We start from the raw sequence: 24,957 nt of genomic DNA, 5'->3' as shown, positions 1-24,957 counted from the left end.
GGCCTGCGTTTGTTTGGCTCTTTCACAGTAAAGAATTTCGATAGGTAGCTCTTGCACTGAGACGGGGAACGCTCGATTATGCCTGAGTTCAGAAATTTCTTCACTGCTTCGTCCACTGCTACTTTCTCCTCTTCCGTGAACTTCATCGGAGTATATTTCCATGGTCGAGGTTTGTGGTTCCACTGAAGTTGATATCCTTGTGTTACTACTGACACAGGCCATGAATGAAGTATTGTCCGTTTCCATTGTTCTGAAAAACGTTGGAGACGACCCCCTGGTAATATACCATCGCTCAGTATGGCGTAATGCGCCGTTGTCGTGGGGAAAGACGCTGGCGTTGATGGCGGTATTATTGGGGTTGACTGGAGCTTTGGGCCTCCGTGTGTATTTGGCCCTTGCTGCGTCCAAAAAAAAGACCTGTGGAAGGTTCCACGTCCAAATCCTCTGTTATTGTTGTTGTCGTCCCACTGCATTTCTGAGGATGGACTGTTCGTATCTGGCTTGAAAAATTCTTTCAACCTCTTCTCTGCCCAAGGCCAAGGCCTTGTCACTAGGTTCTTCTTCCAAGTGTTTGACGCTATCGGGGAGCCTGAGCGCCTTGGTCGCCATTGTCCTAGCTTCACTTTTGGTGGTCTTACTCGTGGCGTATGAGTAAACTGCAAGTTGTCTGATGCCTTCCATAATGTGAAAGAATTGTTCTTCGCTTCCTCCTGATTCAAGAAATTGTTGACATTCTTCGTAAAGGCCAGTTGCTGCTCTTCCTGCGATGATGAGTCGATCAGCTCCCTTGTATACTGCGTTTGTACTTTGGAGGGCATCCACAGTTTTCCTTTTAAGCTCTCTGTGGAACTCTTTGTTGAAGATCTCATTGTTGGTCCATTCACTACCTTCGTACTTTGGAAGGTTCTTAACAAATTCTTTGATGTTTTTCTGTAAATTGATGGGCGAGCTGTTCTCTAGTTCTTCCAAGATTTCGTTTGGAAGGTTTGTTGGATCTTCACCTGATCTGTCAAGATTGATTTTTCTTGACATTTCCTCAATGATTTGTTCGACTTGTTCTCTTGTAAACAATTGTTCAGATTGATCATTGGACATATTATTACCACGATGCGCGGCGCGAAAAAGATCTAAAGAAATAGGAATTGAAAACATTTTTTTTTATTATATGTTATCTGAAAATAAAGCGTGGCACGAGAGAGCCTTTACCACCTCATCGGAACCTGGAACGGAGGCAACAATGATTGGGATAAGTATGATTCCAATTGGCGGTTCTAAAAAAAATGGTTGTCGGTCAATAAAAATATAATTGGCAAAAGACAATAAACAGTTTGACTACATCATCGCTTTTCTTTTCTTTTGACAATAAAAGACTTTATAATTTAGACAAAGATATTATTCATTATTCGCATATATTTATTAACGTGCATAATTGAAGCATAAACTCGTTTTCTTTCAACGACTGTTTAGCAATTTTTCCGAATCGGCCTCCCCAGGTTGATTTAAGCTGCTCAAGGTCCTGACCTTTAGTTGCTAGTTCTTCGGCAATTAGTTTCTTATTGATGTTCACGAATCTTGAAAGAGAAATTAGTAAATCTAATCGCTGTGCGAAAAGGATGTATTTTCGAACTGCTAATCAAATTATCTTGATAATTAGAAATAAAATAACATAATATTCTGGAACAATACCTTCTTCGTAAATATTCATTGACACAGTAATTCTAGCAAAATAATAACTAGTAGAAGAGTTTTGTCATGGCAGTGCTTTTTGTTTTAAATTTCTGCCTGCCCTTTTTTTGTACAACGTTCTTTGAAGAACAAATGACAATCTTGCGTGCTTATCATGATGATAATGTTTCTGTTTCTCTATAACTTTTACTAATACGAATCTTATATTTGAAATGGCAATAACAAAACAGTCTCAGCAATGTTAAAACTTTGTATGTGATCATAAAAAAAGGAAAGCAGACAGACGGTGAACTTAGAGCAATGAACACCTCGTCACCAGCCCTAACACCTCATTCTCCAAAGCAGGTTCTTGGTGTGAAAGGGGACTGAAAAGGTCAACAATGTTAATTCTAACACCGTCTCAGGGTAATAATTGTTCAAAACTATAAAGACCATCAAACTCTAATTCAAGCTTTTGTACATAACATAAGGCATAAGAGTAAAGCTCTCATCTAGAAGAGCCCTTTTAATATGTTTTTGATATCTCATCAGCAGTCTTTCAATCAGAATGAGGGAAGGTAAATAAGGTGGTCCATATTCATCAAATCTCTGTAATTGTCTCTTTTTGAAAAAGTCCACAAAGAATTTTTATTTTGTTTCACTTGTAAATTTGTAATGATCTCTACTGAAAATGGAGTTTGTCCAATAAAATCTTTCAGTGATCTCTTGAGAGCTTCGTGATTGTCTCTTTTTAGGTTAAAAAATGGTATCTTATGAAGGAGGCAAGCCACCAAGTTTAGCATAACAATTATCACAAACACGTTGATGCTGTGACGAAAGGATTTCCAATGACTCAAAGGGTCCACGAGGATCCTGTAGGATCTGGGATGGTTGAAGGTAAGCACGAGAGGTCGAACATCGGTCACAATGAATCGTACCACAGCATCGGCAATGGTGTCTTCGAAGTAAGAGACCAAATCGTCGCTTACAACCTCTGCACTCTTTCACATCTGTATCTAATTCCCAAGTATACTTCTTCACTTGCTCTCTTTCTGGTTCTCGACTTGGTTCTTCTTCTTCTGTTCCATGACCAACAAGGTCGACATGACTAAGACTTGAGCTTTCGAATAAATTGTCTTGCCAGTTCACGATGATGGTCGTATCTCTCGACCAAGGATTTGAATCCAAATCAGTTGTATTGTTCCCAGTTGTCGTAATTGTTGCTGCTGCCGCCGTTGCTACTGTTGTTGCTGTCGTCGTTGCCGTGTTGCCGACGCCAGATGATGAATGTCTGTTCTCGGCAAAGCCCAACTCACGAGCAAGTTCCGAGTTATGTTGCTTTATTACAGGCGATATAGGCGTAGCTACCGTTGGAGCAAGTTGAGCTATCTGAGAATTTAACTTTTCAATTTGCAGGGTATATGACGTGACAAGAGTATTTGCTTGCTGTAACCTATACTGGTTTCCGTCATTTTTCATGCCTGAACGAAGCAACTGAACGGCTTCTTCAAGCGAACGCAATTCTACCGTAAGTTGTTGAACTTTACTAGTTGCATTCAACGAGACAGATTCTGTTTTCGAATTTTGCACGATATCTTCTGCTTTACATAGGTAGTCGTCCTGATCGTCATTCATGATATTGCCCAAGTGGTTTCCCTTTAACAGATCCATCCTACGTTTCATCACCCGAATCCATTTCCTACGTCTGACCCATCCGTATCCGCTTGTGGGCATCGTGGGTACCCATTTTTCATCTGGTTCATCAAATGAGCGAGCGTATTGCCACCCGGATGCCGCATCAACCCGTGGATTGCTGTAGTCAATTTGCCAATCAATCAACCAAAACCAGTCGGTACTACCATGATCATTCTGGGGTAGCCGAACTTGGTCCTTTGTACAGGATTGGCCCGAGGGATAAATCGACCAAGGACCATGTTTTGTTACTGTATTGGGTGAAAAGTGAGGCTTTGATAGCAATCCAAGCATCGAGGACGATTTTTCATTTTCATGAAGAATAACCATGACAGTAACGTGATAGTCAAGCAACTGATATGGGCTCGAATGCTGCATTTCCCACCATGATTTTCCGGCCTTATAGAGCATATCGCAGATATAGGATTCTCCAGCTGCTGCACTCACATCATATGCAGCTTCTCCAAAATTATTTTTGATAAGCGGGTTGGCGTGTGCTTCAGTCAGGAGATATTCGACAATGTTTGTATACCCCTTTGAGGCAGCATTTACTATACAAGAAGATAAGTATCAACAAATGTCCAATCCTTCTCTCTCCCTTTTTATTCTTTTTCTTTTTACTGAGTGGAGTATGCCCCATTTTGCTTTTGACATCGACACGTGCTCCTTGTTGAACAAGCAAACGTGCAATGGATAAATATCCCCGGGCACATGCATTATGTAACGCCGTCCAGCCATCTTTATCTTTCAGGTGAACGTCAGCCTTTTTTGATATAAGATATTGAACTATATTATGGTGACCATTATAGGCAGCTTTGGATAATGCCGTCTAAAGTGTACGTATTAATTTTCTTTCTTTTTATTTAGTTATCATTATTATTATTGTTACCTCCCCTTCTCTATCTTTAACATCGATAGAAGCTGAATAGTCATCAACAAGACACTGAACGGTTGTCAAATGTCCTCTTGAAGCAGCAAAATGTAAAGGAGTTAGTCCAGTTGAGTGGTGAGGTTCATTAACAGCCTTTTGTGGTGTACGTAAAAGAGGCAAGATTTGTTTCAGCAAATTCAAGTCACCCAAAGTGGCGATAGAGTGTAGACTGTTGTTGATTGGTGTCTTTTGTATTTTTGTGTGAGGAGGTATGGTAATTGGTAGCTTTATAAAGTTATTATGTGCATTTCCATAATATTTGTGCTGCTGGCCAGGAATAGGAGGCGTACAAAACTCGAGAATGTCCACTCCCATTGTTTGTTGTATAAAAGAGAAAAGAGCGCAAAGAATAGCTCTTAATACAGTGTTGTGATCTGAGATCGAAAATGAGACACTTCCTTTTTTCTTTTTTGGACAAAATAAAAAATAAGCCAGACCATTATAGATTTCTTTTTAGACGACTTCATTAACTATAAGCTCGTTATTCAATCATACGTCGATGACCACACGAGCTCAAATAATAGTACAGAAATGGAAAATTTCGCTTTTCAATATAGAGATCTTACTAAATTGACCGAACTTGACACTGTTCCTGTCCCTGAATGCATAATGGAGGAAATCTTTACAGAGTTAGAAAGGATCATTATCGGTAAAGACCCAATAGAGGGCTCAGAAAAGCTTTGCATGAAACAAAAGGTTCAATGTTATGTAATGTTGTTTGTAGATAATGATGAGCTTGAAGATTTCAGAAGAGAGAGAGCAAGTCTTGGAAGATGTTTGCGGATTTGTCAAAATCTCTGACGTGTTTAATTAGATAACCGTAATCTTATAGTAAAGCATACATCCAAAATTATATATCTCTGTTGTGTATCTGATAAGAGTAGCCATAGAAACTAGAATAACAGTATAAGCATAAATAGTACCAGTGAGAACATTAAATCATGCACGGCAACATTCAATCTCCCCTATAAATTCACGCGTCTCCTACTTTACTTTTTGTCGACTTAAAGCTTTTTTCATATGTAAAGCTGAATACAACAGTCTCAAGGGTTCAGTAAGGCAAAAGCCTATTCGTATAAATATACTGTAGAAACAGTGGGAACAAATATTCTGCTGAGGGTAAGGATAGCTTGAGAGCAATTAGCTCAATCGAGAAGAGAGAAACAAGCCTTAGGTAATCACTCTGACATCAGTTTTTCATTTTTGTTAAATGAAATTGGCTGTGTTGAACTCGGTGTTGGAGATCACGGTGTTTATGGAGCAAAAGAGATAATGGAAAGTGGCAGCTTGATGAGTTCTGTAATTCATACCCCTCCTCTTGCTTTGTAGACAAACAATAACAAGAAAAGAAAAGTTTGAACAGGCGGTTAATACTCATCTTGTTTCCATACAAGCAAGAATAATAGGATGACAATTCTTTGCACTTAAAAGACAAAGCTTACTATAATAAAGTTAATAATGGTTACAGTATTCTACGTCTTATCTGTAAAAAAATGTTTTTCATTTTATATTTGAATAAAAATGGTACAAGAGCCTAGAATTCTGAGACTTTCACTTGTTGTGATTCCAAATATTTAATTGGAGAAGTATCAGGAATAGATGTTGTATTTCTTCCCGTCGTATGTTTTCTTTTCTGTCGTCTTAGATAGTTAGATATGCCATCCAAGTATACCCCTACCCACTGCCAATGATACCGTCCAACAAAACTTTTGAATGTATAGCGTCAAGCTAAACATGACTTTATAAGGTTTTCATCTTGGTTTGTATTCTTTTCAAGAAGAAAGGGATAAAAAGAAATGTTGTTATTTTTTATTCTAATTTTATGTGGTCAGCTCTATCAGCAAAGAGCCAAGGTCATTCAAGAGTAATTATGGTATATACGTATTTTATATCAATGATATTTCACTGGACAGCCTTAGGTTAGGTAGACAGTTTGGTAGTGTGAAGTTGTATAGTGACGCCACATGTATAGGAGAAGAAGCGCCCGTAGGATTAACCTTCTCGTGGATTTCCTCGTGTGTGTAGTGTTCACCAAAATTGGTGTCCTAATTTTTTTTTGAAAAAGTCCGAAAACCAAGTAAAAAGGGCCAAATACGAATTGTAACCCCTCCTCACTGTCTCTTTCTCCCCCCTTTTTTTTATTATTATTTTTGCTTAAATGTCGAGTCAAGAAGTAGACGATGAGAAAGAAATATTATTAAAACATCTGGAAACATTATCTTGGGAGGAAATGTCAAAGAGAATAGCAGACAGTCGCCATGAAGTGTCTCAACTACTTAGTGTATCTATTGACAACATAAACAATAATGAACCAGAAGACAATAGCATATTGTTTAACAGGGCAGTTCATTCAGGAAATATATTAAAGCTAAAGGAAATGCTGTCAGATCCAGAGATAGACCCTTATATTGTTAATGCAGGAGATAGGGATGGTACACCACCATTAGTTTATGCAGCATGCTTTGGTAAAGCAGAAGTCGCCAAAGTGCTGATAGAAGCAGGAGCAGATATAAATGTTCAAGATAGCTGTAGGATTAATATATCAAAAATAACGAAATTGATAGAAACAAATTCATTAACATTTCATTTTAGTGGGTTGGACGGCATTAATGTGGGCAGCTACTAATCATCATGAATCAATTGTTCAGTTATTACTTAATAATGGTGCTTCATTAGAGACTAAATCAGTTAAAGGAAGAACTGTATTTGACTTTATCGGCACAGATGATCAAAAAATGGCTGATTTATTGGTCACAGACTCAAGAGACAGTATGTCTTCAAATGCATCAAGTACTTTTTCAAAAACCCTTTCTTCTTCTACGTCTTGTTCGTCTTATGACTTTGATCTATGTGAACAAGATGAACGAGATTGTACATTTCAGTGGGACAAGTGTTCTCCTGACCAAATGTTTGTATTCAACCAAGATGATCTACAATACATATTAGATTCAATCATTGTACACTTTCAGTTACCACTCAATAATAGAGATGATATGTACATACCAGCCAATATTATATTCCTGAGCATAAGATACAGCTTTTATTACTCAACCGAGCCATCATTCGAAGCCATCATCGAGGGCGTACTTAATAGAATCCATATGCTGATCAACCCAAACGTAAATTATATATATATACACGTGGTGTTTATTTTTATAACTCTCAGTTCTTTTGTAGGGCCCAGATATACATTTATTAATCTTTTGGATTGCCAACTTGACTCAGTTATTATTTTACCTCAAAAAGGATAATAGCCTTGTGTTGGCTACAGTCGAACAGCAGTTTCAGTTATCAGAGCTTGTCTCCGAATTATATACAGCACTTATACGCGATACAGAGCAAAGAATAGTACGTATACTCAACTTGGCGCTTCTTGATCATGATTTTATACCCGATATGGAGCAAGTTCAATTTGCAGATAGCTGGCAAAGGTTCTTCTTTAACAATTCCACTAAAAACAATAGATTGTCCATGTACACATTTTCACCACAAACCATCACTCAACTATTTTCCTCCTTGTTACATATTTTGCAATCCTATCAAGTTCATCATATCATCATTACTCAACTATTCACTCAACTTTATCATTTTATATCCTGTGAATCATTCAATCGCATCTTGACAAATAAGAAATATATTTGTAGATCCAAAGCAATGCAAATACGAATGAATTTCTCTCAGCTAGAAGACTGGGCTTCAACTCATCGAATTCTTACTCAAGTTGTATCTTGTCTAAACCCAATCACACAACTACTTCAGCTCTTACAGTGTTTAACTCAGCTACAGGATTTGGTTCACTTTATTCAAGTCATTCAAGAATTGAATGCTCTCAGTCCATCTCAGATCAAACGATGTGTGCTTTCTTATAGGTATGAAGTTAATGAACCACGAATACCAGATGAAATAGAGAAATATACAATGCAGTGTGTACAAGACAAGGTCAGACAGCAGTCAGGTGAAGCCAATAATCATCGTACAAGTATCTATGGACGATCAAGTCTATCTTATTTCACTCGTCCACCTGAGCAATTATGTTTGGAAGAAAATAGAGAGATGCTTAATACTAAAATCATGTTGCCATTCAGTCTACCCAGTTTATCTGAAATGGATAATGAGCATCAAGCATTACCCAATCTACCTGAAGAATGGATATATAAATTGGATAGACAGCAGGAAGAATCTTAACTGCTGTATGTAAACACGTGTAAATACATATGTCTTTTTTTAGAAAGATTTCTTTATAATGTAAATTTCTTGCAGCTTCTAAATAAATAAAAATAAAATTCAGGGGTTATTTGCTTTATAAGGGAACAGATCAGCATAATGAGAAGAAAACTAAATATTACATCTACACTCTCTTTTTACACGGAGTATGGTTGTTTATTAAGAGAAATAGAACAAGAGCGCCCCTTCCTTTTGTTCAAAAGAAACAGTTGCGTATAATATTACTCTATTTTTATTATTTTTAACATAGTATACATTTGAAGTTCAACCTACTTTACAAATTTAGTCAGTAAGTAGCGATCTTTCCATAGATGGTCTCCTTTTATTCTTGGTTTTAATTTCTAACATCATGATTCAAACTAGATAGACATCATCCTATATCCCCTTCTTTCCCTTTCATTGTTTGTTCTTGGCTTTTTTTTTTTTTTTTTCTCTTTAACGGCAAATTTTGTCTCCCACTTGTTTGTTTTCTGGGCGTTCGAGACTGATACCGGACATTAAATAGTTTATTATGTCATCGCTTAACATTGGGCCAATTAAAAGCCAATGGCAGCTTAGCCTCCCCAATAACCATTTTTTTTTTATATTTGATTTACCTTTTTTTTCCCCGCTGACCCCTTACCAAAGATGTCTCATGATATGAATAACAGTAAAATGTTTGAAACAGAGGATCCTGCCAATGACAGTGGCAATGATTCTGATTCCGAGAAGCCTGCTAGACGTTCTGGCAGAAGAAAGATCAAGATAGAGTATATTGAGGACAAAAATAGAAGACATATCACCTTTTCTAAAAGAAAAGCCGGAATTATGAAAAAGGTATATAAACATACATTTATAGTAATTCGCAAGATGGAGCAAAGTAACCCATTTTTGTTAGGCTTATGAATTAAGTACTTTGACAGGTACTCAAGTATTACTATTAGTTGTTTCTGAAACCGGGCTTGTGTATACCTTTACAACTGTTAAATTACAGCCTATTGTGACAAAACCAGAAGGAAAAAACCTTATTCAAGCTTGCTTAAATGCACCTGATCCAAGTGAACCTTCTACGGTAAAGAAAAAAATAATCATCATTTTCGTATTTGAAACTTATTCTTTTGGTATTCATAGTCTGGGGACGCGTCTTATTCAAACACTTCACCTCAAGTGAATGACGCCAAGTCCAAGTTTGAAGACACAAAGGTAATAATAATAATAACCAATGAGAAAATAAAAGAGAAAAGGCGGTTATATACTAACTTTATATTCATTTAGCCTGAACCTCCAAAACAAGAGTTGACTCAACCACCTAATACAAGATATGGTGTGGGAGGAGGAGCACCTGGATATGCTTCTTCACAATACGCACCTGGTGCTCCTAATACAAACAATACGGGTAGTCATTTGCCATACAACTATCCTACTTATCAGCAATCAAGTCAACAGCAGCCTTCTCAATATGGCATGCAACAACCATTCTATGGTAATCAGCAGCCTCATTATATGTCTTCTCAACAACAGCAACCAGGATACTGGCAGCAGCAGCAACAACAACCTCAGCAACAGCAGCCACCTAATACGAACCCACAGGCAGCCTTAACAAAGCAAGAGGAAGATAAATCAAGGATCAATTGAGGTTGATGTTTCTTTATGTTTTTTTTTATGAATGAGCTTAATAAACTGTTATCTTTATCATTTTAAAAGTTAGTCTCGACATCATTATTTACAGAATAAGCAATTGATAACGATGAATAATGGAGTGTTGGTTCTATATGTCAATCTGATGTTAAAGGTGTTCTAGCAGTTAAAAGACATTTATTTTTGTGAAGCTATTGAAGATAGGGTCATAATAGGCATTCTACATGCGCTTGAAAGAACAAGAGATCAAGACGTATAATAGGAAAAGCCGTTTTCCTAGAGCATCTGTAAGTGATGCTTGCAATAGGCATCATTGCAGCTAATAAAGTGTAACACAATTAAAAGAGGTATCCGTATGGGTTTTCTCTGTTACAGGAACAGCTGGATAAAGAGATGTGTAAATAATTAAGGAAGAGAGGTAGTTGTTTATCAAATGAATAAATACACAGACTTGTCAATTATAATTCCTTTATAATGCTCATGTTTTTTGATCAAACACTCTTAGTCCGTGATTGTATGTCATGATGTATTAGGGATGTTCGGTTTTCGTTATACATTATAATACCAGCTCAATCGATATTAATTTACGTCAGTATTGCACTTTGGTTCTCTTGTCCAATTGAATTTATGGTAAAATAGAAGGTCTCAGCTAGCCAATCATAAACTTGGAATATCTGTATTGAAGAGAAAACAAGAAATAGTTCAAGTATTCTTTGTAAATCAAGAGGAGAAAGGGATTAACTATAGAAATTGATTAGATTCACCATTAGGATTGACTTGGAAAAAGGACAATGCATCCAATGAGATGGTCATATCTTTGGTCTCATCTTTAAACAAGTCGTATATTTAAACAAGTCACAATGTGACTTTAATATTCGCCACAAAATTTCTTTTTTTCTTTTTTTCTGTCCTTTTCATAATTAAACTAGAAGTCATGGTTCAAAATCACTTGATTGATTCTTTATCGGAGCGTTTAGCTAAAGATGTACACATATTTGATAACTTACTAAAGCTTATACCCGCCAAATTCTACGTCATGGATAAAAATGATCATATTGATTCAAAATTCCAACACAACAAACGTAAAAAGGCACCTAAGCAAGCTATTAAAGAAGCAACCAAAAAAGCAAAAAAAGCAAAGCTTGATCCTGACAACGTAAAGACGGTGATGGACGTACAAGATGAAAAGGCCAAACAACTAAAAGAAGAAGAAGAAGCAAAGAAAGAGGAAGAAGAAGAAGAGGAAGAAATGTCTATGGAAGTTGATTCAAGTGGATTCAGCGGTCTTGATGATAGTGAATCAATAGCAACTGAATCTACTTCAACAAGTACACAAGAGCCAGGTAAATAAATAAATGTAAACGTCTCTACCTCCTGGATCTTGTATTGATTGTAATGTACAGCTCAACTTAAACCAATGGAAAAAAGTGACATCGAACAACTCCGTCATCGCCTTCATGAACGAATCAATCAACTACGCCAGAAACGTAATGCTCCAGGAGCCAATTCAGCTAAACCTAAAAGTCGTGATGAAATTCTGTCTGCTAGAAATAAAAAGAAGGAAGATAGAAAGAAGGCCATCAAGGCACAGAAAGAAAAGGGCAATAATGTGCCAACGGAAGAACTTGTGCAAGTCGATAAGAAGGTAATCTTGTTATTTTTTTTTTAGCGTGCCTTTCTAAGATGTGCTATAGACAAACAATACAACGCCCAATGGCAATCAACGTTCTGCAGATTCTATTAAAACAGATGCTGATGTATTCTTTGGCAAGTTAAATGTTGGCAAAGAACAAAAGAAGAAGAAGGGACCTACTGATGCCAAGACACAACTGAAATTAGCAGAAGCAAAGAAGGAGAAACTTGAAAAGTTGAAGCAAGAAGATAAATCAAAGGCTGAAGAAATGATGGAAAAAGAAGAATGGAATAAAGTGCTCGCATTAGCAACAGGCGAAAAAGTGAAGGATGATCCTAAATTATTGAAAAAGACAGTAAAGAGACAAGAGAAACAAAAGCAAAAGAGTGCACAAGAATGGAAGAAACGTTTAGAAAAACAAAAGAAGGATCAGATGCATTCGATCAAAAAGAGAGAAGAAAACATTAAAGCCAAGATAGAAGAAAAGAAAAACAAGAAGAAGGGTATTAAACCTAAAGGAAACAAGAAGAAGGCACGTCCTGGCTTTGAAGGAGGTAAACGTAGTAAAGGTGGAAAAGTAACAAAACCAAATCCTCCTAAACTTAAGAAATAATAAATTCATATATAAACTTTTAAATAAAACATTCTCTCTCTCTCTTTGTAAGACTGGGGTTTTTCCTTTTTTTTTTTTTTTTGCTTGCTTTACCAAATATGCGCAAGTTGCTTTTTTCAACTTTTTTTTCTCGTCATTTCACCTTGATGACTTCACAACAAGTAAAAGCAACCATTCACATTGCTAATCAGGCTGTTCCTGTTTATAGCGCATATTCCAAGCATGAAATAAATGATGTCTTGGCTTTTCAACCTTTCAAAGACTGGCTTATAGCATTTAATAAACAGCAAAAGTCACGTCAAAATGAATTCGACTTTAAATCTGTTGATATACAGAGTATCGACCGTTTTGGTGATAAAATTGGATTCATCAAATTTAAAGCAAATGTTCAATACAAGAAAACAGGCAAAAGTGCACCAGGCATTGTATTTATGGTAAAGTAAATCAAGCTTAAAAAATATAAGCTAATATCTTGAAAAAGAGAGGAGGTGCTGTATCTATGCTACTTGTACTGAAAGCTAAAGATGAACAAGATAAAATCATACTTACTCTTCAACCACGTATACCTATACCTCATTTTGCTTTTCCTGAGCTACCAGCTGGTATGCTAGATGGGTCTGGTAATTTCGTTGGAACAGCAGCAAAAGAGATTGAAGAGGAAACTGGATTAAAAATAAAAGAAGAAGAACTTGTAGATCTAACTGAGTTAGCCTACGGTGATCAATACCGTGGCGTGTACCCTTCTGCAGGCGGATCAGGTAAAATGTTTATTACAAAGAGTAAACTAGTAATAATCATTATATATCGATTAGATGAGTTTTTAAGATTATTTGCATGCGTGAAGCATCTGGACAAGTCTGAGATTGATGAGTTAGAGGGCAAATTGACGGGCCTTCGTGATCATGGGGAAAACATTACGTTAAGACTGGTCTCATTTAAAGACGCATGGAAAGAGTCGCCTGATGCTAAGCTATTGTCAAGTTTAACCCTTTACCAGGCATTGAAATCAAAAATTGAAAAATAAAAATATTGCCTTTTTTAGTGAGTTTGTTTACTGTTCTCTCTAAATCAGAAAAGTCGTCAATACACAAATTTAACCCTTTCTTTTATGTATCATTCAATGACTGAAAACAATAACAATTATAAGGACGAAAAGACAATGGTCGAACAAATCTCTATGAAAAAATCACGCCCATTACCAAAGATACCCGAGCGTGTTTCATCCAGAGACATACCTACTTTACCACTAAACAAGATTGAGAATGTAATAGACAGTTTCAAGAATCAAAAGAGACTTACAGCTCAACAAATATTTCAGACAATAAATGACGATGAAGAAGAAGAAGAATGTGGCGGTGTATATTCCACAAAGACAGAGATCCCGACAAGCACTTATATCTTGTCAGAGCCTTCATTTTTCTTTTCTAAAAAGTTAATGACACCTGTGTTAGAAGTGGATGAGGAGGATGAGGAGTACCTAACGCTACCTCCAACAACAACAACAGATCATTATATAATATCTGAGCATGCAGATACTTCTGATCAAGGCGAACCAAGCCTTGAAAGTGGTCGAACATCGCCCTCATCATCCATTGATTCGACAGTCCAAGCTCAGGAAACAAGGGAGATACTGGATGATATAAGCACTCTAAACCTTGGCTCTGTCTCTTCACCACCATTCCCATTACATCAACATCAGCATCAACAAGAGGAGGCATACAACAAAGAACCACTGCAGAATTCCTTACTAATGGACGTCCAGAACCTATCACAGATAAATCACGCTTTGATGACACCACCATTTCAACCTACGACAGTCAAGCCAGAAAACACTTACTTTATGAACTCACCTATTCCTACCATGACCTCATTCAGTCTTACACACGATAAAGCATCCATCAAGACATTTCGTAGAATGGCCAATAAGACACACGATCCTCAAACGCAATTCACCTATGCAAAGTACCTGATTCAGCTTGTATTGTTCTATTCCAATAACAATCAAACCAACAATGAAGCCATCTCATCTGTTTCTGCCGAGACAAGGGAGCGCTTACAAGAAGAGGCAGAGTACTGGATAGAAAAGCTTGCCAAGTCTAATCACCCTGAAGCTTTGTATATTAAAGGTCACTGGCATCGCTTTGGTCAGCAGTATCATCTTATTGGATCACAATATAAAAGAGTGAATCACTCCAAGGCATTCAAGTGCTTTCAACAATCAGCCAAGTTGGGTTGTACAGAGGCACACTATGAACTTGCAGAGTATTACGTGAGCCAAAAAGAATATAGAAAGGCAATCACAAGCTATAAATATGCCGCTTCAAAGAATCATACATTGGCACTTTATGTAAGTTTAAAGAATCAACTATTTCATGTTATTAACCTTCTTTTAACGCTAAGAAACTGGCAAATATCTTACTGCGTGGTCTGTTGAGTCAAGAAACAGACGTACATCAGGGACTAGCCTTCCTTAAACAAGCCGCAGATGCAGGGAATAACCAAGACTGTGCACGACCTGCATATGACCTTGCATGCATCTATGCAAATGACCTTGAAAGTATTGACCTTGAAAAGTAAGTAGGACAAATTTCTCTTTTATGTATACTCACAAAGAGATGATAGAAACTCCATTTTATCCTCATGGATAACTGAACAATATTATCCTTTGGCTATTCAATATTTTAAAAAGGCAGATGAACTCGGTATGGCCGCCGCCGCTTTTCGTTTAGGAAAGATCTATGAACATGGTCAGCTTGGACAAGTCAAGAGTGATGAAGAGGCATTCAAATACTATACACGAGCAGCTGAAAAAAAGTCTCATGAGGCGATGTTAGAACTATCAAGACTATACAAAGATGGTATCCCGGGTTATCTAAGTCCTCATGCTTTAATGGCGTATAAGTGGTGTCTATATGCCACTGAAAATGGGAACGAAATTGCTGAATATACATTAGGGTACGTTTTTGTTATTGTTTTTGTTATTCTTTTTTAATTTAGTATTACCCACTAGATGTTACTATGAAGAAGGGATAGGAGTATATCCAGATTACTCCCAGGCACTCGTGTGGTTTAGTAAATCGGCTGCCAAAGGATATAAACTTGCAGAGGATAAGCTAAACGTCCCTTTCAACAAACGAAAGAGTGTGATCATAAGCACAAAGAGGAAGAGAAGTAAAAGATACTATGAAGAAAGCATACGAATTGCTGAACAATCAAGAAAAGCTAAAGTAGAGAATGATTGTCATGTCATGTAAATAAACGGCATTTCCTATTTTCCTTTGAGCCGTTTGAATTATCTTGTCAGTACTATTTTGTCATTTATCTGTGTTGCCAAGAATATATTCTGTTGTACTCTGAGCATCATTTCATTGAGAATAAAAGGCACCTAATAAACATGATGTTTTACAGATTATATACGGCTTGTAATGCAATAGATCTTGATAATATATATATATATATATATATTTAAACAATCTATTAAAACAAGGGCTTTATTTTATAAGATTATTTACTTTTATGCACTCACAAAATTTCTAAAAACTATACAATGAAAGCCCTCAGGGTCAAGCTATGTACGAGTGTGCAACTTTTCAAGCGCGGAATAGTTGTAAATTTGTGTAACTTTGTTTCAAGATGAGTTACACACTGCCAAATGGAGGACGCTGTTTATAGTCTATAACTTGATTAAATTACGTTTTTATAATAAGTAAAATGGTGTATATTCAATTCAGAGAGCAAAAGAAAAAAAGAGAGAAAGAGAGTAACAGAGGGTATTGTATGACGTTTTAGGCTATAAAGTTGAAAAAACGTCTCCAACGAGGAATATGTTCATCTACTTCGGCGTCTTTTTCAATATCAAATCGGGTGACACGACCTGTTTCGAAATCAACTTCCTCCAAGGCAACCAACTTCTTTCTTGTAACAACCTTGTGAATGACATAGCACAAGATAAATGGAACGATACCAACATACTTAGTACAGAACTGAACAGCATCAAATTGGGGAGTAAAGGCATCGTAACCTTGACCCAAGACGATCAAGATGGCGAGAATACAAGAAAAGAGACCACTGAAGGGATAGGCCATTGCTGTGTAAGGAAGCTCAGCTATACTTCTGCCTTGACGAACATAAGCACGACGGAAACGAATATGAACACCACCAATACCAGCCCAACTGATGAAACCTGAGACCGCAGTAATATTTTGGAACCAAACGAAAGCCTTGTCAGCACTATAGCAATCATGATTACTATATACATCATTAGGTTACACATGCGTACTTACCTATAAATCGATACAAAGACACAGGCAAAGCCAATAACAGAGGAAACGATGACAGCCCTGGGTTGAAGAACGTGAGAAAATGATCGTGAGAAAGTCTATACTATATTTACCAAAAAGGAGCACCGTATTTATTCACACGGCCAAGGAAAGCAGGTGCGTTGCCATCTCTTGCAAGACCAAGGAGGGTACGAGAAGTAGTGTATAAAGAAGAGTTGGCGGCAGATAAAACACTATTTGAAGATAAGAAAGATACTCGTGTAACAATTACATTTGATATACCTTGTAAGGACAATTGCGTTAATGATATGGGCGCCGACATCAATACCAGCAGCTTGGAAAATCAAAGTGAAAGAGGCAGTACCAGCACCGCCATCAGGGTTGGTTAATCCTTCATCATTATAAGGAATACACAAACCGATCAAGAAGATAGTGCAAATGTAAAAAACAAGAATACGCCAGAAGGTGTTACGAATGGCCCTTGGCACAGTCTTTGTAGGGTTCTTGGCTTCACCAGCGGTGATACCGACTATCCAATACAAATTAGTATCTCACAGGGTCACATGTATCAGGTATGGCACTATTACCAATTTCGGTTCCTTGAAACGAGAAACCCGCGGAAAGTAATACACTTATGGTGCCTACTGCTCCGTTGTTAAAAGCACCAGGATTTTTCCAGTACCTAAAATGTAGGGTGAGTTTTTGTGTAAAAAAAAAAAAAAAGGGGTCTTACTCAAAACCGATTACATGGCCACCAACAGCACCAGCAGCAACAAGGATACCTAGTTTAAATCATTGAGTACCAGCGTAATTGGCTGCGTAATGTTTTTCTTCTTCTTACCAATAATAATGAACACAATAACAATTAAAATTTTGATCAAGGCAAACCAGTATTCGAGTTCACCATAGATTCTAACTCCCATAAAGTTGACAGCAACGATTAGCACTAAAAAGATGGTTGACCATGCAGGGTCAGGCATAAGTTGACCCCAGAATTTAATAATGGTCGCAGCTGCAGCAAGTTCTGTATATTACGTAGTTATTTGTCAATCCATGTTGTTTCAAAATAAACATTTTCTAATATCGTACCTGTAGCAATTGTAACAGACTTTGATCGAGGGCAGATGTTGGTTAGTAAAGAAAAAGAACGCATCATGTCTTTAAGAGCTTACCCACTATGAAAACAATGAATATTAGTTTAAGCTTTGTTGTGTGCTTTCTATAAAAAAAAACTTACTGAGAACCAATAATTCCAACCCAAAGCAAAACCGAGTGAAGGTTCAACGAACCTTGTTGCATAATGATTAAATGAACCGGATACTATAACAACCAATGAGTACACTGAATATGCCAGAAGCTTATAAATTGCTTTACCAGGCATGAAGGTAGCCATTTCACCTAGACATGTCATAATACAATACACCTATCATCACAAAATAAGTCGAACTGTATTAATTGAGAAATCAAAGTTGAGGTCAATTACCATAAATCCCACTAACAAAAATAGTAAGTTACACTATTCGTTGAGTTTCAATATGTGTACTACTTACCAACACAGTAGGCAATCAAAGCACCAGCGGGACCAGCCTACAAAAAGTCGATTAGGTTTTTTTTTAAAAAAAGGAAAAGTGATGTGAACCTCAGCAATGCTGCTACCAGAACTCAAGAATAACCCAGTGCTTCAAAGTAAGAGTTAGTAAAGAAATATGATATATTGATCGACCATCTTTTTACCCAATAGCACCACCCAGTGAAATCATTTGGATGTGTCTAGCGTCTAAACCTCTATGAGTTCCATGTTGAAGTGATTCTAAATCTTCTTCATCTCCAATGGCATTTTTTGATCGTTTTGAATGGTATGAACTACTGTCCATTTTTTCAATTTCGTATTCTGGAGGAGGTTTTTCTGCGCTGTGATGAGCTTTTATAGTGCTTTCTTGTTCTACCGAGTATTTATTGCTCATACAAAAAAAAAGAGATAATTAAAAGAAAAGAGAAAGGAAGAGAAAGCTTAAAAACAAAATTTAATCTTTGTTACGCGCAAATTTTATCTGAAAAAAAAAAGCGATAGGCGGACATTAGATAGAATAAAGGCTGCCCATAAAATTAAGAAGCCTCTGCTGATTGGTTTCTAAGATGAGACCTTTTGCTATAACTTCGTCAATGATCATGTGAACTTTTTCGAGGTTGAACACAAGATCAAGTTCCGTCTATTCCATTTTGCTTATTATGCAGTTTTACACAAGAAAAAAAAATATTTGTTCTTACTGCTTTTTCAAATGTTTGGTTCATAGTTTCTATGGCAATGAATTAACATGGCTTTTCAAACTCTTTTTTTTTTTTTAAATCTCACCAACACAGAGTTGAATGAGTTCAAGCATAGAAAACTCATTCTATTATAATTGGTTAATATCCAGTTTAATCTAATTTCTATAAACATACGTCGTCCAGATCGCATCCAATAATAAAGTATAACGAAGCATACACACGGTAAACTTGCTACTTTTAGTAACTCCTTTTTTTTTCGCCCTGTAGTAAAATTACCTATTTTATACTCATCTAGTTGAAAGAATAGTGTCTGTTCTTTAGTTAGAAACGTTCTTCTTCTTCTTATTATTATTCTTGCCTGATTCTGTTTTCTTGTTATACATTTCCTGGCTATTTCTAACTCAAATGCTGGAGTATCTTGAATTGTCTGATAATATTTCGCATATCTTGTTTTGCATGATCTATTGACTATAAAAAAAAATCGTATCATTTCTCTCTTTTTCTTTCTCTCTCTTTTGTTACAAAAGTGAAAAAGAATTATTTTTATAAAATAGTAATTAAATTCATCTGACTGCGGAGCCCGAATTTCAATAGGTCAATATGTAAAAAAGAAACAGGATAAAATGATTGAAACAAACATTAAACACGAAGAACAGCAATTGTATGTGAGATGAGAGACTCGCCACGAGACAATTAGGTTGATTAAAATATTATACATAGACTCATCAAACAGAGAGAGTGTGTGATACAGACATTCTAATTCCAGAGGTAAATTCGGTATTGCTTGTACCAGTGTTAGCTATTCAAGTGCTTTACTGATCCGTATTCTCGAGACAAAAAGAAAGCTTAGAACAAAATTAAGAGAAAAAGACGCACTATTGTATATCGTAATGTGGCGTGCTTAACCTCAAGTTAGACTGTACAACAAGAGCTACAAAGTCATATGACCTAATTCACAAGAAGATTGGATAAAAAAAGCAAATAAAATTTATTTTAAGTATCTCTTTCATTTAAGGCTATAAACCTTGATAAACTAGACTTTAGCTTATTAAATTGCTGCTCATGAATTGCCCTTGGTAAATCATGTTAGTCACTTATTCGATCGATCATCTATAACACTTACGCTGCCCACTTGTTCATAAATTCGCTCTTCTTTTCTACGCTTGTATAGTCCATAGGTACTTGATCCATAACACTTGCCATCCATTGGATAGATTCATTAGGCAGTGATTTTGATAGCGATACCACCAATCTCACCGAATCATCAGTTACTTCCGAGGAAAAGTAGCTTAGCATTCCGTTCATCAATAGTGATATCAGATTTCCTCCAAATTCCTTAAATAAGCCAAGTACGATATCGACTAGTAGATGATTATCCACCAATTCACGGTAAAATGCAATAGTATCCAACAAGCTGACGTTATCTTTCATCGGCAACCCAGCCAAACCTGCTCTAAACACTGTCGATAATAACACAGGGTCCTGCAGAAGTAACTCGGGTCTATCCTTTAAGATACAAGTGATCAGTTTGAAGTAATCTCCTATTGCTGCGGAAATGTTATCAAGTGGCACTGTTTGTAGCTTTATAAACAAGATTTCGCTCATCTTTTTGACAAGTTCCCAGCACAAGCCAGTCATCTCTTGTTGTTGAATGAAATTGACTACTAGTTTCTGAGCTACCCACACATACACTCCGTGACCAGTTGCTTCAAATGCTTTCACCATACGTTCCATAATTTGAGGAACTAAGAGCAAAAGATGCTGACGATAAGAACGAATCATTTCAACAAAACATTTGCATAGAGGCTCGCAGATCGTATTCACACCGCCGAATTGAGTTAGTGTCAGGTCAAACACGGGCCAAAGTTCATTGATAAAATTAATGCATGGATGAGGTTGGCCGAGCGGTACTTCAGGTTGAATGACTTTGAAGAATATACTAATCAGCATTGCAGTGTCTATAAGGAATACAGGGTTATATAATGTCTATATATTTTAATAGAAAAGAAACACGTACCTCCAATTTTTACATAGCTTTTAACATCATCAGTAACCGAGACACCGCTTTGAGCTTTTGTCACAAGCTCATGTAGTTGCTGGACGACTGGCAGGCAAAATATTTGCAATGCATTTTGAATTTCATTCACAGGAAGCTGAGCAAGTACATGTGAAATAGCCTCAGTTACTTCATTATCATCAGGGTAATCAAGCGTTCTAATAATGTTGACATAGAATACTTGTAGCTGCGAGATGTACTCTACAAGTTGCTATACAAATGGTTAGGTATTAAACAAATATAATTAAAAGGCACTACCTTACTACAGTCCTTGCAAAGATGTTTAAGAGCAAGCGCACTAGCTGCAGCTACTTCTGGATCCTGAAATCCAGAAGAAATGAAGTTTAGTTGATATGTGATGTACTGAGAATGATACTTTGTCCAGAATGAATAGCGTGAAATAACAAGTATCGCAGCATAGCGAATCTTTGGATGGTCGGGCAGTTTTGATAGCATTTCCATAATGGCTGGCATCACTTCATTTTCGTCTGACGGAACTTCGGATCCCATTGAACGAAGAGAGAAAATAGGCGCTTCAATTTGTTGCCAAGTCGCATTAGGTTGAGCAAGTAAATTGGTAACCAAGTGAAGTGGTTTTGCTAAGCAGCGCTGAGGCGTTAGAATACGACAACAGTCCTTTAATGTATCGCCCATATGATGTCTAAAGTCTCGGAACTCGTCTCTGTCTTCTGCTGTCATGACGTTTTCATCGGGAGGGTACTGAAGATGCTTTAACATGATATCCACTAGTGTATCAAAGTAGGGCGCTAAATGTGGTATGGCTGCTTGATATTTTTCGCTTATAAGGGTGTTTGTCAACTCGTACCAGAATTTGAAAGTCATCTCTACCACTTCAAAGTCATTGTAGGCTGCACATTCACCAATACCATCAAGTAGTACACCAAATGCTTCAGGATGTAGGGCGATTAATGTCACATATGCATCACCTGCTTCGGTAAATATTCTACAATAGCCAGCAACAGCCTCGTCATTGTCATCTCCAATGGCTATTCTTAATTTGTTAAGCATAGGTCCAAACAGTGGATAAATCTGTTCTATCACTTCTTTATATTCGTTCACATCACGCGTTTCCCTTATAATCTCGACAATGACATCAGAGCAAACTTCAAATAGCTCTTCAGAACCAAGTCCCTCAAATGCAAATCCGAATAAGGGACTGACCACAAGCGATTTGATGTCAATTGATCCTGTATAAATCCAACTATCCAAGCATCTAAATATCTGCTCCTGAAGTTCAACATCGTCTCCTGCAAAAGAATGATTAGATCCCTCTTAGGCATACTTTGCTGTACTTACCACTAGTTTGCATATACGAATTCAGTAGCTGCAAGACTTCTTCGGCGTTGTCGTCAATGAGCTCTTTTGCTCTTGCTTTATACTCTTCATTCTGAGCAAGAGGATATCAGTTCCTGATCCTATTTCTCCTTTTCATCACTTACACTTAAAGGTATTCTCGAGTTGCTTTCCATTTCTTCAGATAGAACCTTGAGTATCTCAAGAAAGAGAGTGACCTTTTCTCGTGATCGACCAAATGCTTCTGTGAGATCAGGAATCACCGTTTTCCAATCCAGCATCTGAATGGCCAGGTCAGCTAATGCAAGGCATAGCTGAACTCTTACAGCTCGGATCTCACCAACACGCGTGCATAGAAATCCTAAAAGCGAATCGCGTAATTGTAACCGAGCTGTGGCGTCTAAATCAATCAAGTCGGATACAATCTATTACAAGGAATAAGTTATGCAGGCCCTGACATTGTAAATATAAAACATTACTTTGATCTTGAGGGTTTGTGCAGCAAATAAATAAGCCTGTACGTTTGAGTTGTCACTTTTTAAAATGTAATCAGCAGTTGCCCAAGCTTCATGCTGGAATACCAAGTTAGCATCTATACGCATGTCATAAACAAAGGCGTACCTTTCTTTGAAACCGTTCTAAAAAGCGAGTAATTTCTTTCTTATTTGCTGAATTGTCCACATCATAAAGGTCATGGAGTGCTTTAAGCACTTCAGCTGCAGATTCCAAATTGGCCATCCTTTAAAAAGTTAAAGAGAAGAAAAAAAAAAAAAGAAGAAAAATAATAATTTTTCTTAATAAAGACCCTTACTGCACTTGATGGTTAGGAAGCAATATACCAAAAAGCGATCTTCTTTAGGTCTTTTTGTCTTTTTCTTTTTTACTTAAAGTAGACCTTGAACTGTTGCTTGGTAAAGGTCATTTTAGCCAATAAGAACGCGGGGTAAGCGCGAATACACTATTTTTTTTTTACACTTTTTTTTCTCTTCTTTTTCTTCTCAAATGTCAAGCCCTGGCAATGACAGCCGCATTTTGGATTCAAATGGCTCTAGCCAACAAAGTAATGGTAATGCAGTAACCGAAAGACAGTCAAGTGTTAGACAAGAAGCACGACCAGATCTTGTAGAGATTGAAGATAGTTTTGAATCATTAAAATCATCAGAGCAACAGGCACTTGAGGCACTTGAAAAGATTGCAGAAACAAATCAAGTCATGACACCTTGGTCAGAATTGAGGATAATCTTGAATCGTATTGTATCAAAGGTTAGCTTCTTTATTATTTATTTTATTGATGTATTGATGAAGTGATAAATTGCAGCAATCACGCATTATGGATCCTAAACTACAAGATAGCAATGTACGAAATCAAGCTGATCGCATCACAGCAGATATTTCAGAAATATTACAAAAGCTAGAAGAGTAAGTTGATGTGTTTATAAAAAGAGATGTTGACTTACGAGGCTACACGTATGAACACACAGTTGCCCATTTACCATTCAGCGTGTTTGTGAATTGGTTGTGAACCCAACCCAGCATTATAAAACATATCTTAAATACCTTCGTGCTCTCCAAAAGGTAAATTGATTGATAGTAATAACGGTTACTTATTGAAACAGACATTGGGAGTGAGGTCTAGTTGGCAGGAGTTTGTAGATAGACGTAGAAATGCAGCTAGAGAAAGAACTGAGGATGACTCGGAAGGATTTTATGGTACTGTCTCCATGGCATCTACAGTTCCCTTGAGTGATAATGAAGAAACAAATGAAGAAGCAAATGAAGAGACGAATGATGTGGCCGAACAGGATATGGATCGACCAAAGATGAATGGTATAGAAGGACCGTGCGATGAAGTAGAACAAAATAATGAACAAGAGGATAATACAATAGAGGCAACAGAAAGTAGAGAAGACGACAGAGAAGACAACAAAGAAGATAACACAGAAGATAACACAGATTAAGCATTATTTATAAAAATGGCCACTAGACACAACCATGTATAAAATGCTCATAAATATAAATTAATGTATTTCAACATTATACACTAAAAAAGCATTGAATATTTCAGAATTTTAAAGAAACATTCTTTTTGAAAACGGCAGAGTAGACAATGTCAATTATTCTGGAATGGGAATAATATAAACTAAGCAGGCTTACTGCCTTGAATAATATGATGTAAATAATTCCTGATTGAACACATTTTTTATGTGAGTATGACACGCTTGTGTAATTAGATCAGGGTACGATATTAAGGGTTTACTTATAAATGCCGCATAAAAAAGAGAGCATTTTAGGAGTTATGAAAATAAGAAAAAGAAAGAGAAAGAAAAAAGAGAAAGAAAACAAAAATACTAGTTTATTTATGTAAAAATATCAGAAAAAGATCCAACAGAAAACTAATTAAAATAAACAAACTGATAAGCTATTATAAAAAATAGCCCTGAATTAAGCTTTTAATGTAGCCCACGTTTGATGTATTCGATCGTGGTGTCTCCCTGTAACCATTCTCCCGCCTAAAGTGTAAATCAATTTTTTTTTCTTTTATTTTAGTATCAGAAACTCAGGGTCCAAAAAGACAACAAAAAGCAAAGGAATATAAAGAGTAACTTGCTTGGTCATGACTTGAATCTTTTTAAGCATTAGCAAAATTTCGGTAATAAGCTTCCT

General features: G+C 36.7%; 10 protein-coding genes across 10 annotated transcripts; 5 read left to right on the top strand and 5 right to left on the bottom strand.

Moving 5' to 3' along the window:
• Positions 1 to 468: 468 nt before the first annotated feature.
• RHIMIDRAFT_282394 (uncharacterized protein) lies at positions 469 to 1,152 on the bottom strand (the record flags this gene model as incomplete). The annotated part of the gene is made up of 2 exons (XM_023613070.1): positions 469 to 589; positions 639 to 1,152. Coding segments are annotated over 2 exons (635 nt in total), but the record flags the coding sequence as incomplete, so codon positions are not given.
• Positions 1,153 to 3,979: 2,827 nt separating this feature from the next.
• On the bottom strand, positions 3,980 to 4,186 carry RHIMIDRAFT_190395 (ankyrin; the record flags this gene model as incomplete). Its single annotated transcript, XM_023605928.1, has 1 exon — positions 3,980 to 4,186. A coding segment is annotated over one exon (207 nt), but the record flags the coding sequence as incomplete, so codon positions are not given.
• A 4,869-nt stretch (positions 4,187 to 9,055) lies between these two features.
• On the top strand, positions 9,056 to 10,335 carry RHIMIDRAFT_215238 (SRF-TF-domain-containing protein). The gene is made up of 4 exons (XM_023607280.1): positions 9,056 to 9,328; positions 9,390 to 9,563; positions 9,623 to 9,694; positions 9,767 to 10,335. Exons 1-4 carry the CDS (start codon positions 9,140 to 9,142, stop codon positions 10,124 to 10,126), a joined length of 795 nt encoding a protein of 264 aa, XP_023466223.1. The 5' UTR covers positions 9,056 to 9,139; the 3' UTR covers positions 10,127 to 10,335.
• A 691-nt stretch (positions 10,336 to 11,026) lies between these two features.
• RHIMIDRAFT_313300 (uncharacterized protein) lies at positions 11,027 to 12,434 on the top strand. The gene is made up of 3 exons (XM_023614857.1): positions 11,027 to 11,472; positions 11,533 to 11,774; positions 11,824 to 12,434. The coding sequence occupies exons 1-3, from the start codon at positions 11,064 to 11,066 to the stop codon at positions 12,373 to 12,375; spliced, it is 1,203 nt and encodes a 400-aa protein (XP_023466222.1). The 5' UTR covers positions 11,027 to 11,063; the 3' UTR covers positions 12,376 to 12,434.
• An 87-nt stretch (positions 12,435 to 12,521) lies between these two features.
• RHIMIDRAFT_202430 (uncharacterized protein) lies at positions 12,522 to 13,399 on the top strand (the record flags this gene model as incomplete). Its single annotated transcript, XM_023606609.1, has 3 exons — positions 12,522 to 12,809; positions 12,857 to 13,133; positions 13,188 to 13,399. 3 exons carry the CDS (start codon positions 12,522 to 12,524, stop codon positions 13,397 to 13,399), a joined length of 777 nt encoding a protein of 258 aa, XP_023466221.1.
• Positions 13,400 to 13,495: 96 nt separating this feature from the next.
• Positions 13,496 to 15,629, top strand: RHIMIDRAFT_237437 (HCP-like protein; the record flags this gene model as incomplete). Its single annotated transcript, XM_023608759.1, has 4 exons — positions 13,496 to 14,722; positions 14,776 to 14,948; positions 14,998 to 15,330; positions 15,386 to 15,629. The coding sequence occupies 4 exons, from the start codon at positions 13,496 to 13,498 to the stop codon at positions 15,627 to 15,629; spliced, it is 1,977 nt and encodes a 658-aa protein (XP_023466220.1).
• Positions 15,630 to 15,818: 189 nt separating this feature from the next.
• RHIMIDRAFT_282362 (uncharacterized protein) lies at positions 15,819 to 18,334 on the bottom strand. The gene is made up of 11 exons (XM_023613069.1): positions 18,206 to 18,334; positions 17,893 to 18,149; positions 17,840 to 17,841; positions 17,745 to 17,764; positions 17,497 to 17,679; positions 17,389 to 17,437; positions 17,243 to 17,337; positions 16,938 to 17,184; positions 16,769 to 16,888; positions 16,659 to 16,715; positions 15,819 to 16,605 (listed from the first exon to the last, which is right to left on the bottom strand). Exons 2-11 carry the CDS (start codon positions 18,046 to 18,048, stop codon positions 16,161 to 16,163), a joined length of 1,374 nt encoding a protein of 457 aa, XP_023466219.1. The 5' UTR covers positions 18,049 to 18,149; positions 18,206 to 18,334; the 3' UTR covers positions 15,819 to 16,160.
• A 329-nt stretch (positions 18,335 to 18,663) lies between these two features.
• On the bottom strand, positions 18,664 to 19,450 carry RHIMIDRAFT_133073 (putative AP-4 complex subunit sigma-1). The gene is made up of 6 exons (XM_023605568.1): positions 19,282 to 19,450; positions 19,200 to 19,233; positions 19,098 to 19,150; positions 19,009 to 19,048; positions 18,924 to 18,952; positions 18,664 to 18,865 (listed from the first exon to the last, which is right to left on the bottom strand). The coding sequence occupies exons 1-6, from the start codon at positions 19,411 to 19,413 to the stop codon at positions 18,734 to 18,736; spliced, it is 420 nt and encodes a 139-aa protein (XP_023466218.1). The 5' UTR covers positions 19,414 to 19,450; the 3' UTR covers positions 18,664 to 18,733.
• A 1-nt stretch (position 19,451) lies between these two features.
• Positions 19,452 to 23,199, bottom strand: RHIMIDRAFT_133207 (ARM repeat-containing protein). The gene is made up of 9 exons (XM_023605569.1): positions 23,105 to 23,199; positions 22,915 to 23,032; positions 22,773 to 22,865; positions 22,440 to 22,718; positions 22,297 to 22,387; positions 21,238 to 22,247; positions 20,941 to 21,190; positions 20,047 to 20,881; positions 19,452 to 19,995 (listed from the first exon to the last, which is right to left on the bottom strand). The coding sequence occupies exons 2-9, from the start codon at positions 23,029 to 23,031 to the stop codon at positions 19,917 to 19,919; spliced, it is 2,754 nt and encodes a 917-aa protein (XP_023466217.1). The 5' UTR covers position 23,032; positions 23,105 to 23,199; the 3' UTR covers positions 19,452 to 19,916.
• A 91-nt stretch (positions 23,200 to 23,290) lies between these two features.
• On the top strand, positions 23,291 to 24,314 carry RHIMIDRAFT_282306 (uncharacterized protein). The gene is made up of 4 exons (XM_023613068.1): positions 23,291 to 23,556; positions 23,612 to 23,712; positions 23,775 to 23,868; positions 23,910 to 24,314. Exons 1-4 carry the CDS (start codon positions 23,296 to 23,298, stop codon positions 24,249 to 24,251), a joined length of 798 nt encoding a protein of 265 aa, XP_023466216.1. The 5' UTR covers positions 23,291 to 23,295; the 3' UTR covers positions 24,252 to 24,314.
• Positions 24,315 to 24,957: the final 643 nt, after the last annotated feature.

This window comes from Rhizopus microsporus, assembly GCF_002708625.1.
Source record: "Rhizopus microsporus ATCC 52813 unplaced genomic scaffold scaffold_8, whole genome shotgun sequence".
Classification (NCBI taxonomy): Eukaryota; Fungi; Mucoromycota; class Mucoromycetes; order Mucorales; family Rhizopodaceae; genus Rhizopus; species Rhizopus microsporus.
This window is presented reverse-complemented; position numbering and strand designations above follow the sequence as displayed.